Below are 13423 nucleotides of genomic sequence, written 5' to 3' on the forward strand. Positions count from 1 at the left end.
GTGCTCAAGACCACTTTAAAAATGACAAGAACGTCTGGCTCCAAAATACAGGGTGGCCCAAGGCTTTTGCACAGTAACGTAGTTAGCAAAAAATACTCAGCTTCATTACAAAAGCGTATGCAGAATTTTTCTGCACTATAAAATCCATCCATCCATTCTCTTCTCCGCTTATCCTTTTCGGGGTCGCAGGGGGGCTGGAGCCTATCCCAGCGGACACAGGGCAGGGTACACCCCGTACAGGTCGCCAGCCTGTCGCAGGGCTAACAGAGACAGGCAACCATTCACATTCACATTCACACTTCTGGGCAATTTAAAATCACCAATTAACCTAACCCCACTAACTGCGTGTCTTTGGGCATTATAAAATGTTGTTTGCAAATCCACAAGAAGATTTTGTATTTACACACTGAGACTGTAGGTGACTCTGTCCGTCTGTTAATGATGTTCGCAGTCCTGCAGAGTACCCAAAGAAGAAGGAAAACGGCATCGTAAGCATAGGGGCGGGGTTTTGTTGGAGGCAAAAGCCTTAGAAATCTCTGTCGCTGTCGGCAGCTGTAACCAAGATCCGAATAACAACCCAGTATAACTGTGAAAAGGACGGAAAGTCAAGAAGAGGTAGACAGACGGGCACCGAAAGGCGATAAGCTCTGACATGTAGCAGCAGTGATAGTTAGCTAGCTGCTTGCAGAAAACAGATAGCATTGCTAATTAGTTAGCCTCTGTTTATGTTTTTCTAGTTTGGTGTTTGAGTCAAACCGACGACTCCTTTAATTTCATGTGTTATTTCTGCATTCGGACTTTTGCTACATACCCGAGTGCATTTTTAACTATGGTATGTTCTGCTCCTGTCGAGAGATGGCTAACCTGCACAGTCCATTGTAGTTAGCCACCGCTGGATAGCTAGCTTCCTTTGCTGTTTTCAACTTTTCCTCCATGTTGGTCTTTCTTTCGTACCCATCTATCATCTTGACAACAGACACGCTGAATAAAATACCACAGTGCTTTTGCTTTCCACGATCGTAAAGACTCCTGATATGCCCATAAGAAAAAGAATAATCCGCTGCACTTTTAAAAACTGTAATGCACTGGAAACTTTATGGGTGCACTCCCAACAATAGGACCCTATAAGTTTCACTGCCCCTTTGTTTCTATGTAATGACTAATCATTTGGGTTTTCCCTTATTTTCTCTTCCCCCCCTCTGTGTGACCACAGTGAGGAGTAGCAAATGCTCGTCTAAAGTTATTTAAAGTTAAAACTGTTGTCACAGCTGCTTCTGATAATTGGCCTTTTGGTTTAGAGCAACAAACATGGATGCAGGTGAAGACCAAAACCCAGGCACCACCAATGGAAATTCTCAGACAAGTGGGAACTCTCATACACCTCAGATAGCCCGCATGTCACTGTATGAGAGACAGGCAGTACAGGTAAGTATATGTGTGCATATAATAGCAAAATAAATGTTTGGTATGTCACACTGACAGTAATATTTAAATAAATGTTTTTTTAATTGGTATGTATGGTGTTTTTAGGCTCTGCAAGCTCTGCAAAGACAGCCTAATGCGGCTCAGTACTTCCAGCAGCTCATGCTGCAGCAGCAGATAGCAAATAGTGCCCAGTTCCACAACTTGGCTGCTGTGCAACAGGTAACAGGCGTTTATGTCAAGAATATACATGCACAACAAAAAATAGAAGTTTCACAGTCAATCTTTTCATGTCTCCCTTGAAAACAGGCCACACTTGCTGCTAGTCGCCAGCCCAATACTCCAAGTAATAGCATCTCCCAAGTGCCCACCACTGTAAGTTTTTGCAAATTATTATTTAATTATATCTTAAAGAGTAGGAGAGAGTTTTGAATCATCTTCTTTCAGCTGCTCCCTTTAGGGGTGGTCACAGCAGATCATCTGCCTCCATCTCACCCTATCCCTTGCATCCTCTTCTGTCACACCAACCCTCTGCATGTCCTCCTTCACCATATCCACGGACCTTCTCTCTGGTCTTCCTCCTACCTGGGAGCTCCATATTCAACATCCTTTGTCCGATAATTCGCTATCCCTCCTCTGCACATCCAAACCATTTCAGCCTTGCCTATCTTTCCTTGTCTCCAGGCGGAAAGGTTTGAATTAAAATGTAAATATATCTGTTCCTCCCAGGTCAATCTAAGCACCACCTCTGCGGGAGGGACTATGTCCAGTCCTCGTCCTCATGGCCCAGCCACCTCTGCAACCAAAACTACTCTCAACCAGTCAGTGCTGCTGGGTGGAAACTCAGCAGGACAAGGACAGATGTACCTTAGAGTGCGTTAAACCTGATTATCCACAATATCCATTTTTAAGTAAAAATCTGTCAAATGCATGCACTTTGAACTCATCAGTGCAATAGATGACACTAACCCTTATTATGACACAATAAAAAGGGTTGGTGTCTTTTCTGTAAAATTCACACTGACAGAAAATCCAGAAAAAATGGAGGCAAATCATTCATGTAGTCATTCAGAAATATTTGGTGTATTTACAAGGTTTGACCAACTCTACTGCTTCTTATATAGGTCAACCGTTCTCAGCTTATCTTCATGCCTGGTGGTCCAGCAACAGCTGCTGTTGCAACAGTTGCTCAAACTCAGCCCCAGCAGCAGCAGCAGCAGCATGAAATTGCTTCTACCACTGCCCAGTCTGACAGTGATCAGGTTTGTGTGCTTTTACCAAACACTAGTTAAAGTCATGCATTCCCAAGAAATGGTTAAGGAAGAACTATTTGACCTTAACTACAGTCTGCTCCTTCCGTCATCTCCCAGGTGCAGAACCTCGCCTTGCACTGTGCTTCCACTACCAAAGCAGTTGCTGTTAAATCTGAGCTTCCAGAAAGGAAAGATGCTTCCAGCTTTCCTCTCGGTCAGCAGCAACAACAGAATTTCCCACAGACAGCTCAACAGCAACAAGTGCAACCACAACAGCAGCAACAAATGGCCAAGTCTAGCTTTACACATCAGTCCACCACCAACCCATTGACTGTAAAGACTGGAAATCAGGCTGCCATGACTGTAACTCCTGCATCTTCTGTACCGCCTTCATCCACTTCCTCTCCAGCACTTCCTCTCTCCCAGCTCCTCCTGGCCCCCTCTGCAGCACCGGTGATCCTAGTACCAACGTCAAATGTTCCTACCTCCACTCAAGGCTACCCTATCGGCTCAGTGGCACCAAAGGCGAATGTTAACACTCAGACTCTGGTAGTACAGCCCCTGCAACAGTCCACCACTACTGTTGACAAAGGTCCTGTTCCAATACAGCCCAAGACTGTTCAGGGACACCGCTTACCAGTGCAGCTGCCCCCCCGACACCCACCACCCATTCTCCCAGCTCCACCTAGCAACAATCAGGCCACCGCAGCGGGTCACAACCCTCCTCACATCCCTGTCCAGCTTGTGGGAGCAAGGCAGGGCTTAGCAGGAAATGTGCAAGCTGTGGCCCTGGCACAGATACGAAATAGCACAGCCCAGGAAAGTCCATCTGGCGGGAATGTTGGCACGGCCTCCAGCAACAGTACTATGGTAAGATCAAAGGATTTACTGCTTTGGTTTGGTGTAGGGAGAGACGTCTTTGTACAAGGGATTGTAACAAGGTTTTTCTCCCCAATCCCGCCATGCTGTTAGACAAAGCCTGCTATTGGCTCTCTGAAGAGAAAATTTGACTGTGATGCCTTGAATGAGATAACAGAATCTTCAGACTCTGCACCCATGAAAGATTCGGCTCCTCCTTTATCTCCTGCCCCTACAAAGGATTCAGGTACGTCATCTTGTCTTCTCCAATACAAGTATAAACTATTTGTAGCATGTCTTGAAAATTCTCACCGTAAGCTCATTATTTTCCCTCTCTCACCCCTCACCAGCTCCTCCTTCGGAAGCTACCTTCTCATCTCCTCCCACACTTTCTTTGCCTCTCCCTTTGTCAAGAGTTGGGCACGGGGACAAAGACAGAGCACCTGTTCCCCAGGCAGTCGTCAAACCTCAAGTTCTCACTCATGTTATTGAAGGCTTTGTGATTCAGGAGGGAGCTGAGCCCTTCCCTGTAAGTGTAATAACACACACTGAGTTACATAATAAATATGAAGGTTACCATGTGGAAAGGTTTTGCTAATGCTTTGATGTGACAGGTTGCTGGGCTTCTCAAAGACAGAGATTTTGCCCTGGTTGGCTGCACAGAAAACGGACCCCCGTGTAAGTGGTGGTTTATTATTCATTAAGTATGGTATTCTTAAGCTGTTTGTATGGTCAATAGTGTAAAGTCTTTCTTTCCCTTTACAGTGTTGAAGTGTGAGTACTGTGGAAGCCTTGCACCAGCCAACCAGTTCAGAGGATCAAAGAGGTTCTGTACTAATTCTTGTGCCAAGAGGTACAGTTTCCTTTCTGTCTTAGCATTAACACTATGTGCTGTCCTCCTTAATTAGCCCCTAAAGCTCTGTGTGCTCTTCCAAGGATAGGCATGTGTTATTGGGAATAAACCAGCTAAAGCCTTAACAGTTTAAGCCAGTGATTGCAGTTGTTGGATTAGAACCTGCAAGCTCTGAACAGTAAAACCAAAAGCAAAGAAACACTGCTTACAGTGAGTTTGAATTTTAAGATGGCCAAACATTTGCAGGGTTGTTGCAGAAAACTTTAAATAAACTAAACCTTTCTTTGTGGTAACAAAATACTTATGAATACTTAAAAAGAGAGCAAAGATAAAGATTTAAGACATCAAATATAGTTAAATTACAAACTCAAGCTAGCTAACATAGGGTGGCACAATAGAGGAAAGCTAATGCTGAAAATAGACAGTTTGAAAGGTGGTGGAAATACTGCTTTGAGTGTAAAGACAGGCCAGTATAGCCCTTTGTCAAGGGACAGTCTCTGCCATTTAAAAAATGCCTATAATTAGCATTGTAATTTTGAATCTACACCATCAGAGATAAAGATCTGGAGAACCAAAGTATGAGAAAGTTAGTGAAGTGTAAAGTGATGTGCATGAAATGCTTTTTGAGCCAAATATCAGTGTTGTAAAGGCAGATTCCATCAGCCAGTAGGTTTCTCAGGCTTTTGAAACAGGTTGTTGTGAGCTGGCTGCAGGGTGGCCTACTTATAGAACTGTTATCAGAAAACATTTTTCGTGACTGGTTGAATGCTTTACTTGACAAGACTAAGCAAGATGTGTGTACTTGATTAAATTAAACCCCATAAATTAACTAAACATCTGTTCCTTGATGTGATTTTTATTTTGAAATAATGGTAACACTGGAAGCTTACTCAGGGGAGGCAAACAGATGAGAATAGTGTCTTTTTCAGTACTGACTGTGTAATTCTGCTTTCCATTTTACAGATATAATGTTAGCTGCAGCAAGCACTACAAGTCCAGTAGAGGGAGAAACGCTGCAGGGCTGGCATCAACTCCAGCATCTACAGAGAGCTCTGCTAAGCGTAGAGCCCTCTCTCGCAGGAGCAGTTCTAATATCACCGCTAATAAAATATCAAGCAAGCACCTGCCTGTCAAGGTAAGACCTGTAGGTTTAAAGGATGTCTGACAGTATTCTGCTTGTTTTCTGTTATTAACGGATTCTTTAAAAAAAAAAAAAAAAAAAAGGCCATACACTACCTGTTTGAGTAGTATCTATTTGAAAACATTCACAGATGTTTTGGGAAATTTAGTCTTTTTGGAAAATAAAGTTTCTTTAAGAAGGTGGGTTGGTCTACAGAGAGTAGAGAAGTCAAAGTGTCGAGTTATACAGTTGAGTTGGGTTTGTGTCTTACAACATAATAATAGTATCAAATGTTTTGTGTGTAGTGTAACTCTGAGTCCAGTCGTTCAGATGAAGTATCCAGTGATGGGGAAGAAGATGATTCTCCTTCACTGTCCCCAAGTTCTTCACACTCCTGCTCAAGAGCTGAGCACAGTGCTCCTCATTCTGACAGCTCAGCTCCTGGAAGTGTTCCACTAGAGGGGGCTAGTTTCCTGTCTTCAACTCCTTCTCAGTGGAGTGTGGAAGAAGTCTTCAGGTTTATCTCCTCACTGCAAGGTTGGTGGTCGTCTGTCCGATTACAGTTCACTCGTCACTTATGTTGCTCTTTATCGGCTCCTGTACTAACTGAGTCTCCTGGTCGATCAGGTTGTGAGGAGCTGGCTGCCCAGTTTCGGTCTCAGGAAATAGACGGGCAGGCGCTGCTGCTTTTGCGTGAGGACCACCTAATCGCCACCATGAACATCAAGCTGGGTCCGGCTCTCAAGATCTGTGCCTCCATCAACAGCCTGCGCGAGTAATGCGGTCAGTGTTCCAGGAGGATTCCAGGATTGTTTTCTCATTGCTGACTTCTCACTGAAATTAACACTTTGACTCTTTAAAAAAAAAAAAAGACTATGACTGAGAACTTTGGGATTAGTGAAGACGCTTCATTGGTCTTGTGGAGACAAGAAAATTGACAGTTTACTTTCAGGACACTGAATGTGCAGAAGACATGAATGCATATGTGTGAGTGGTGAGAGGTTAAGTATACATGTCAGTGGTGTTTTGGGTTTTCCTTCTGTCACTGTGAGTAGAGGCGTTTTTACGCGTGAAAGGAGAAACTGTGCAAATCGGACAGCATAGAGATATTGGTGCTAGAACAGTTCGCCACTTGGGTGCGAAAAAAGGAACCTTGCCTTCTTGCTGTATTTCAGACGGTGCTTTAACTTTAGTGATGTGATTAGCAACACTCCGTTACGTTGATATTTGTGTTGTTTTTTTGGTTTTTTTTTTTAGTAGTTGTGCTTATAGTTTGCCGTAGATGTTCAATCCAGGCTTCAATCATATCAAGAAAAGGACACTCAGAAAGCCTGGCCTTTTAATTAGTTATTAAAACTTTAGTTTTGTATCTTTTCCATTTTATACTACAATCAGAATTATTTTTTCATGGATACTGTAGTTTTTAGAAGCTTTAATCAACCTAACTACCTGAAAATAGGTATTTCTCACGGTTTGCTCTTTCAACAACTGGAAGCGCTCTCTGTACATGTATGCAGTACTACCAATAAAAAGTACTTGTTACTGGAACTGACTTTTCTTTTTTTTTTTTTTGTTCCTCCACAATATTGGTTTTATTGGCAATATTAGTTTTATTCACATTTGAGTCCATGTAAACAGTTTTTCATACTCATAGATGATCACATAAACATAATTTATAATAGTAAAAATGGCAAAGTTACATTATGTCCTTCATTTCCATAACTATGCCTGATATGAAATCATGCAAAAATGTAAAAATATATATTAGTTCTGTTAACATACATTAGCATCTTCAAATACGATTTTGCAAACCATCAAGTTAACCACAAGTTCAGGATGAAGCTGTATGTTGGTCAGGTTTACAGGTCCAAATGTCTGTTACAGGTTTTATTTCTCCAACTGAACCTTAGAGATATTGGTACGGACAAAACACACTGAAAGAAATAAAAAAATAATGGTTCCCAAAGTTAACTTATGAAAAATGAAAAAGGAACAATTTAATTGCCCAGAGTGATCATACCCAGAGTTTGAAGCTATTTTATTGCATCTGAAAGGTTTTTTTTTTTTCTTTCTTTTTTCTAAAAGTGCTTTTGCTGAGAATGGCAGCAATCAGAAAACAGTGTAGCTGTTGGTTTCTCCATATCCTGCTTCTTGAAGGTACCGCTCAATGTTAACTGTCTCAGATACCTTGATGACCTTGTCAGAGGCACTCTTCTCTCCCAAAACCAGCTTCTTGCTCACTTCAGCCAGAGTAGGTCGATCTTGATCCCTCCACTGGCAGCAACTCTTAATGATGGTGTACCTGGAAGAAGAAAAGGCAAAGAAAGAAAGTCTTGTGATTTTTGCAGTGGTTAAAGATGGGAACGATTAGTCGGTGAAGTCATTCAAGTTTGGACACATACAGTGCGTTGGAGCAGTTGGATGGTTTTTTGAGACTTTTTCCTCGCTGATGGAACTGCAGAAGCTCATTAACTGGGATCTCTGCAAACGGAGCTTCACCTGGAAAAACGAGAAATTTGTATGTACACCATAGCGTATACAGTCGTGTGAAATCTTTATCGCAGGACTGTGCAATCCTGTAAAAAAAATGAGCGCCTCTATAAAAGCAAAGGTTTGGCTGTTTGCTGGTCTGGAGCATTCAGGTGTGTGTTAACAAATTCACCCCAAGGTCAGACTGCAATGCTCAGAGAAACTGCAAAAAAAACAAACAAACAAGAGCTACATCTCAGACTCTCCAGGCATCCATGTCCTTTGTATAGATGAGACCAAAGTGAAAGTATAAAAGTGTTGCTGAGTCAAATGTGAGGCCATCAGTCCAACACTTAAAGCTTGGATGAAATTGGGTCATACAGCAGGACAATGATCCCAAGCACAGTAGTAAAATCTATAGCAGAATGGCTGAAAAAGTGCTGCAAGGACCCAGTCAAAGTCCTGACCTCAACCTGACTGAAATGCTGTGGTGGGACCTTAAGAACACTGTGCATAAATGAATGTCTGCAAACCTCAAAGAATTAAAGCAACATGTAAAGAAGAGTGGGCCAAAATTGCTCCACAAAGATGTGAGAGACTGATAAAGTCATACAGACAACAATTACCTTATTGTGGCTCTACAAGCTACTGAATCATGGGGTGCACTCAGTTTTTCACAGGACTACACAAAGTCCTTGAAAAACTGTCTTTTCACACGAGTGTATAGAAAGAAGTATATAAATCTTATTTTATTTTGTAATATCAATATATCTTAGATTATAAATGTGGGCATGACTTTCTTTGGTAACTCCATCAAATGAAATAATTTACAGATTAAGGATCCACACTGGCTTAATTACTGTGACATAAACTCGCGCTTTTTCAAATTCTGCCTTCAGCTGCCCACAGGAACCAAGAGTACTGCATAAAAGTGAGTAAATTAGTGAGTATAGGAACATGTCTAACAGATGAATCACATTGTTATATTCACCCCTAGAAATGTCTATTCAGAAAGTACTTTTTAAGGTTCTGTGCATATTTTAAAACACAAGAGTTCAACTTACCCAAAGTTGCCATTTCATACAATAAGATCCCAAAGGACCAGCTGGAGAGGGACACACAGGAGCAATTAATGTTACAATCTTCCTATCAGGGTCTTAATAACAAGCTTACAGACCATACATTTCATGCAGCAACATCTCTATCAGGGGACACCAAAGTACGTAAACAAAGTACTTGATTTTTGTGACATATCTTCAGACATATGTGGAAGATTAAGTTACAAATAAATGAGGTCTAAGAAGAACTCACATGTCACTTTTCTCACTGGCAGGCCTCTTGGCCAGCAGCTCTGGTGCCTGCCATTTCTTCATGCTTGGATCCTCCTTCTGGGAGGCTCCTGGGTTCTTTCGTGTGTAGACTCCGTGTAGGCCCCAAAGCTTGGCTGTGAACTGCTTACTGATCAGGACACTATGGGCACGGATGTTTCCGTGGAGCAGGTCTTTGCTGTGAAGGAACTCCTGGTCGGGCAACATGACAGGGAATTTGCGATTAAAAGGACAAGTTTGTGCAGCTAAGTAAATATTGAAAGATTGACCTCAAGCATTAAAACAAGAGGCAATTAAAGCAGCTTATTCTGATGTTATGGGTGAAATAAGAGAATTATAAGTGGCAATTCTCTATAAATTTATGGGACTTTGTAATGTAAATTTAAAGTTAAAAACTACAATGAAAAAAACAATGAGATTTAAAAAACCCAAAATGACAATTTTGGGATTGTCAGATAAGGCAGGTGAATCGTTAGATGGAGATTTGAAGATGTTTCACTGGGTTGAAGAAAGTAAGGTTAAAAAATACTGTATATTAGTATACTAACCAGTGCACAGGCCACCTGGTTTACCATGGTAAATATTCGTTTCTCTGTCATTTCACATGGAGGATCCACATGGGCCTGGGAAAGCAGTGACAAATACAGATCTTCCTATAAATTCCTCCTTTGGGCAGACACATTTTTATTTTTCATTTTATTGCACTTTCATTCTGATTTGCTGCTTGATGGGAAGTCATTGTAGCACACACAGCATCTTTGAAGCTCTTTACCTCTCTGCATCTCCACAAGAAGCTGAGCAGGTCTCTGTTTTCCAGCTCTTCCACAACTGTAACCAGAGGAGCTCGGATTGACACCACACCCAGAAGCTCAGGCAGGAACGGATGTGGTCCGAGCTGGGCCAGGAAGGATGCGAATCCCAGGAAGCTGTGTCTTTCTGTGGCATCAGCTGTGTCTGTCAACGAGAAAGAAAAAAGAGTTGCTGAATCTTGTGCTAAAAATCAAATGAGATCTGCAAACGTTGCAGACAAACCTCCATCAAATTCTCACCATTTAACACCCGCAGAACCACATTCCTGTTTTCCATACGGGCCCTGTAGAGGGACACAGAGGACTCTGTGCGCAGGGAGAAGGCAGCAGGCAGAGGCGTGACCAGGTTGAAGGACTCAGGGAGCCTCTGGCGGGGCAACTCTCTGGGCTGGGGTGGCAGAGGGAAATTGGGCTTGAAATCCCCTTGCAGAGGGGGACTGAGGGGCTGAGGGTGTGTCTCCACAGAAGGGGAGAATGCTTTGTTAACATAGGTGTGCGGGGGGTGGAAAGTGGAGTAGGTACTGGGCTTGTCTGAAACCATGCTTTCATGTTCCAGAACATTGATACCTGATGGAGCTGCAGATAGAGATGAGAATAAATGATAATAGTTGCTTGTATAAGGATATTTTAAGTGGGGTTCTGTCTAACACAGCATTACAATGTACAACAAACAATTTATGAAATGTTCACATTGTGTTTATAAATGTTAAACAGACAAGCTTAAAAAAAAATAAAATGAAACAGTTCCTGAAAAACGGTTAAAATTTGCATGTCTCACAGCAGTAACCAAAAATAAAATAAAAGGAAACAAAAGCTCAAACGAAAAGAGGAGCTGGTTAATATTATTTTTTGTTTAATTTATTTACTTTACATTTTATATATTTGATGTTTTATTTATTTAAATCTTTTTCAGATTCTTACCATCAATGCCTTGCAGGTTCTTCCTGGAAGTTTCCTTTGGCTTTGGACGGAGACGATCGACTCTCTCTGGACAAAAGCGCAGCAATAAAATGAAGACCAGAGTTACCAGAAAGCTGGCCAGCAGAAGGACGGGCACGACGATCACCTCCTGTTCATATACTCGGATCTCTGCAAACGGGACCATAGACAGGGAAATGTCAGCTTTTACGGTAACTATGTGGAGATGCAGCCATTGCTGGTATGTTTGCTCAGCCAACAAGCAGGCTGCATCTTCTATCTTCAGATAATGACAGATGATTTCTCTCTAAGAAGGGTTAGGCTTGTCAAATCCCACAAATGGTCAGACCTGTTTAGTGAGCAGAAGTAACTGAAGTGAACTTACCACAGGCAGTGTCTCCTTTTTTGCACTGAAAGTCTGCATTTGATACTGAAGACATCCTGTCACATATTTAAAAAAACAAAACAGAAAACAAGATGTAGAGATGTAAGGAAATTTTGCTTTTGCCCACTGGTCATGCACAGCTCACATAACCAACCAGACGTCATACTGAGGAGGTTTTTAGTGCTTTCACACACTTAAAGTTGCCAGGACATTTTCTCAGCAGTAAAAACATTGAAATCTTTGCTATTGGATGAAATATTCGGTCTACAGCATTCAAAATAACAGATCGCCTGACAGCCCTGAAACCCATTTTGTTACTGGAGCAGAATCTGTTAATAGTAATGTGACTCTTCCATGTAATCGGTATGAGGACGTGTCGCCAAACAGGTAACTGAGACCAGAAACTGCAGATGTTCTATCACTGTCTGTTATGTATACAGAGCATTTTCTTCCTGCTCCAAACTAGCTGGATAAGCAGGCCATCAGAGGTAAAACACTGACACAAAAATTGGGACTTTTGGACTATTTTAATGAAAGATGTATAACAAAAAAAAGGCTAACAAACAGAGCAGTCTTTATGTTCCATGTCTAAATGTCACTTTTCAGACACAGGTGCCCACACAGGGAAGCTTGACTTCATGATCATCCTGTTACGTCAGTCAAGATCTCCAAACCTGTTCATCTCCATTTTTTTTTACTACATATTAGTTCTGGTGATGCACCACACACCCAAAAGGCAAACATGAATGGCAAAACAGCACCGCCTCATCTACCCGGACTAAAAATAATACAGTGTGTCATAAAATTCAATAAAATGCTCCAACCACAGAGAGATACACTGCTACTGCTTTCATAAAGTTAACATGATCTGCATTAATCAGCTCTCTCTTCCTCCCTGCCACCTTAAGGATATGCTGTGTTTCAAACAGAAGAAAGACAGGGTTCGAAGCCTTACCTCGCTGCCTGCAGTTGACTCTTAACACCCAAAAGAAAATGAATCAAAAGTGAAATCCTGTTACTGCAGTCAGGCACTTTTCATGCATCTTCCCAGCTGAACGTGGAGCCCGGGCTCAGCTGTGTTGTTCAGATCTCCACTGTCTTGTTGTTCTCAGGTGTTTGTCAGGCTCAGGGGATCAGTGTGCTGCTCTGTCTGTCTTTATTCAGCCTTCTGTGCTTTAACTCCACCCTCACCTGCTGCACAATATCCCTCTCCTATTTACTCCTTCCTTCTTCCTCCTTCCCTTCTCCCTCCTCCTTTGACAGTGTTGATCCTTCAGACATCAAATGAGCAGAAATCCTGGCTTGCTCTGCTTCTGTAGAGTTTGCTCTACCACATTCTGTAAGGTGCTTTCAACTAATGTATATCAGCTACCCGTGGCCCTACCTTCCTCCTCTTTGTGAAAGGAAACTGGTCCTGCTGCTCTTTGGCATTTTTTTCCTAGTCTCTGCCCTTTGTTAAACATGTTTGGGACTCCTTGGCTCAGAAGTTGTATAACAAGCTCACCCAGTGATAAGATTAGCTTGGCCAAAAGAATTCACAATGACCAACTTCTGTTGTTTGTTTAGTGCAAATTAATTACACTTAAAATATGAACATAGGGAGATGTGAGGAGAGTCTATAACCTTCACTGTACAATGACGGACAAAAGGAGCGTTACATGGTTACTTACAGCATGATATGTAATTATTCACATATTAGAACACCCCTAGTCCAAGCTAAATACATGAAATGCTGAACAGGCTTGTGTTACCTCATGCATTATTCATTGTTCAGGATTCTAACAGCTGAACTGTCGTGTCTGTCATACAATCAAAGAGATATTGCACTGCTAGCCGCTGCACCACTGTTTGACAAAGTGATTTCAACTATTTGCACAACAGCAACTGTGTAAAGTGTTCCGCTTTGTGTTGTGACCTTATTCATTCATTTGAAAACAAATGCAACTACCCATCATCCATTTGCACATCCTGTTTAGTGTTGGAACGTATCCAGATCATACTGTATGAC

General features: G+C 41.9%; 2 protein-coding genes across 3 annotated transcripts; one reads left to right on the top strand and one right to left on the bottom strand.

The window, feature by feature from the left end:
• The first annotated feature begins 374 nt into the window (after window positions 1-374).
• Window positions 375-6377, top strand: phc1 (polyhomeotic homolog 1). 2 transcript variants are annotated; one of them, XM_030749841.1, is made up of 14 exons: window positions 375-488; window positions 1299-1425; window positions 1531-1644; window positions 1732-1797; window positions 2152-2295; window positions 2547-2684; window positions 2793-3545; window positions 3648-3780; window positions 3884-4062; window positions 4148-4211; window positions 4299-4386; window positions 5350-5521; window positions 5812-6043; window positions 6134-6377. In XM_030749841.1, the coding sequence occupies exons 1-14, from the start codon at window positions 439-441 to the stop codon at window positions 6283-6285; spliced, it is 2412 nt and encodes an 803-aa protein (XP_030605701.1). In that variant the 5' UTR covers window positions 375-438; the 3' UTR covers window positions 6286-6377. The 2 variants fall into 2 exon arrangements, with proteins under 2 accessions (XP_030605701.1, XP_030605702.1); XM_030749842.1 differs by having other exon boundaries at window positions 482-615.
• Window positions 6378-7136: 759 nt separating this feature from the next.
• Window positions 7137-12685, bottom strand: styk1b (serine/threonine/tyrosine kinase 1b). Its single transcript, XM_030750396.1, has 10 exons — window positions 12371-12685; window positions 11416-11471; window positions 11034-11201; window positions 10353-10688; window positions 10076-10257; window positions 9852-9926; window positions 9287-9495; window positions 9040-9080; window positions 7909-8005; window positions 7137-7808 (listed from the first exon to the last, which is right to left on the bottom strand). The coding sequence occupies exons 2-10, from the start codon at window positions 11468-11470 to the stop codon at window positions 7616-7618; spliced, it is 1356 nt and encodes a 451-aa protein (XP_030606256.1). The 5' UTR covers window position 11471; window positions 12371-12685; the 3' UTR covers window positions 7137-7615.
• Between the last annotated feature and the right edge of the window lie 738 nt (window positions 12686-13423).

The sequence above is a fragment of the Archocentrus centrarchus genome, chromosome 16, assembly GCF_007364275.1.
Source record: "Archocentrus centrarchus isolate MPI-CPG fArcCen1 chromosome 16, fArcCen1, whole genome shotgun sequence".
Classification (NCBI taxonomy): Eukaryota; Metazoa; Chordata; class Actinopteri; order Cichliformes; family Cichlidae; genus Archocentrus; species Archocentrus centrarchus.

What these genes read in the sequence shown, in the direction of transcription:
- phc1 (XM_030749841.1), top strand. Translation starts at nt 439, where the DNA reads ATGATGTTCGCAGTCCTGCAGAGTACCCAAAGAAGAAGGAAAACGGCA. An exon ending in CCTCCAGCAACAGTACTATG is followed by an intron (nt 3,546 to 3,647) that starts GTAAGATCAAAG and finishes CCATGCTGTTAG; the next exon opens with ACAAAGCCTGCTATTGGCTC. An exon ending in GCAAGCACCTGCCTGTCAAG is followed by an intron (nt 5,522 to 5,811) that starts GTAAGACCTGTA and finishes TTTTGTGTGTAG; the next exon opens with TGTAACTCTGAGTCCAGTCG.
- styk1b (XM_030750396.1), bottom strand. Translation starts at nt 11,470, where the DNA reads ATGTCTTCAGTATCAAATGCAGACTTTCAGTGCAAAAAAGGAGACACT. An exon ending in AAAAGGAGACACTGCCTGTG is followed by an intron (nt 11,202 to 11,415) that starts GTAAGTTCACTT and finishes TCCCGTTTGCAG; the next exon opens with AGATCCGAGTATATGAACAG. An exon ending in ACCAGGTGGCCTGTGCACTG is followed by an intron (nt 9,496 to 9,851) that starts GTTAGTATACTA and finishes TTGCCCGACCAG; the next exon opens with GAGTTCCTTCACAGCAAAGA.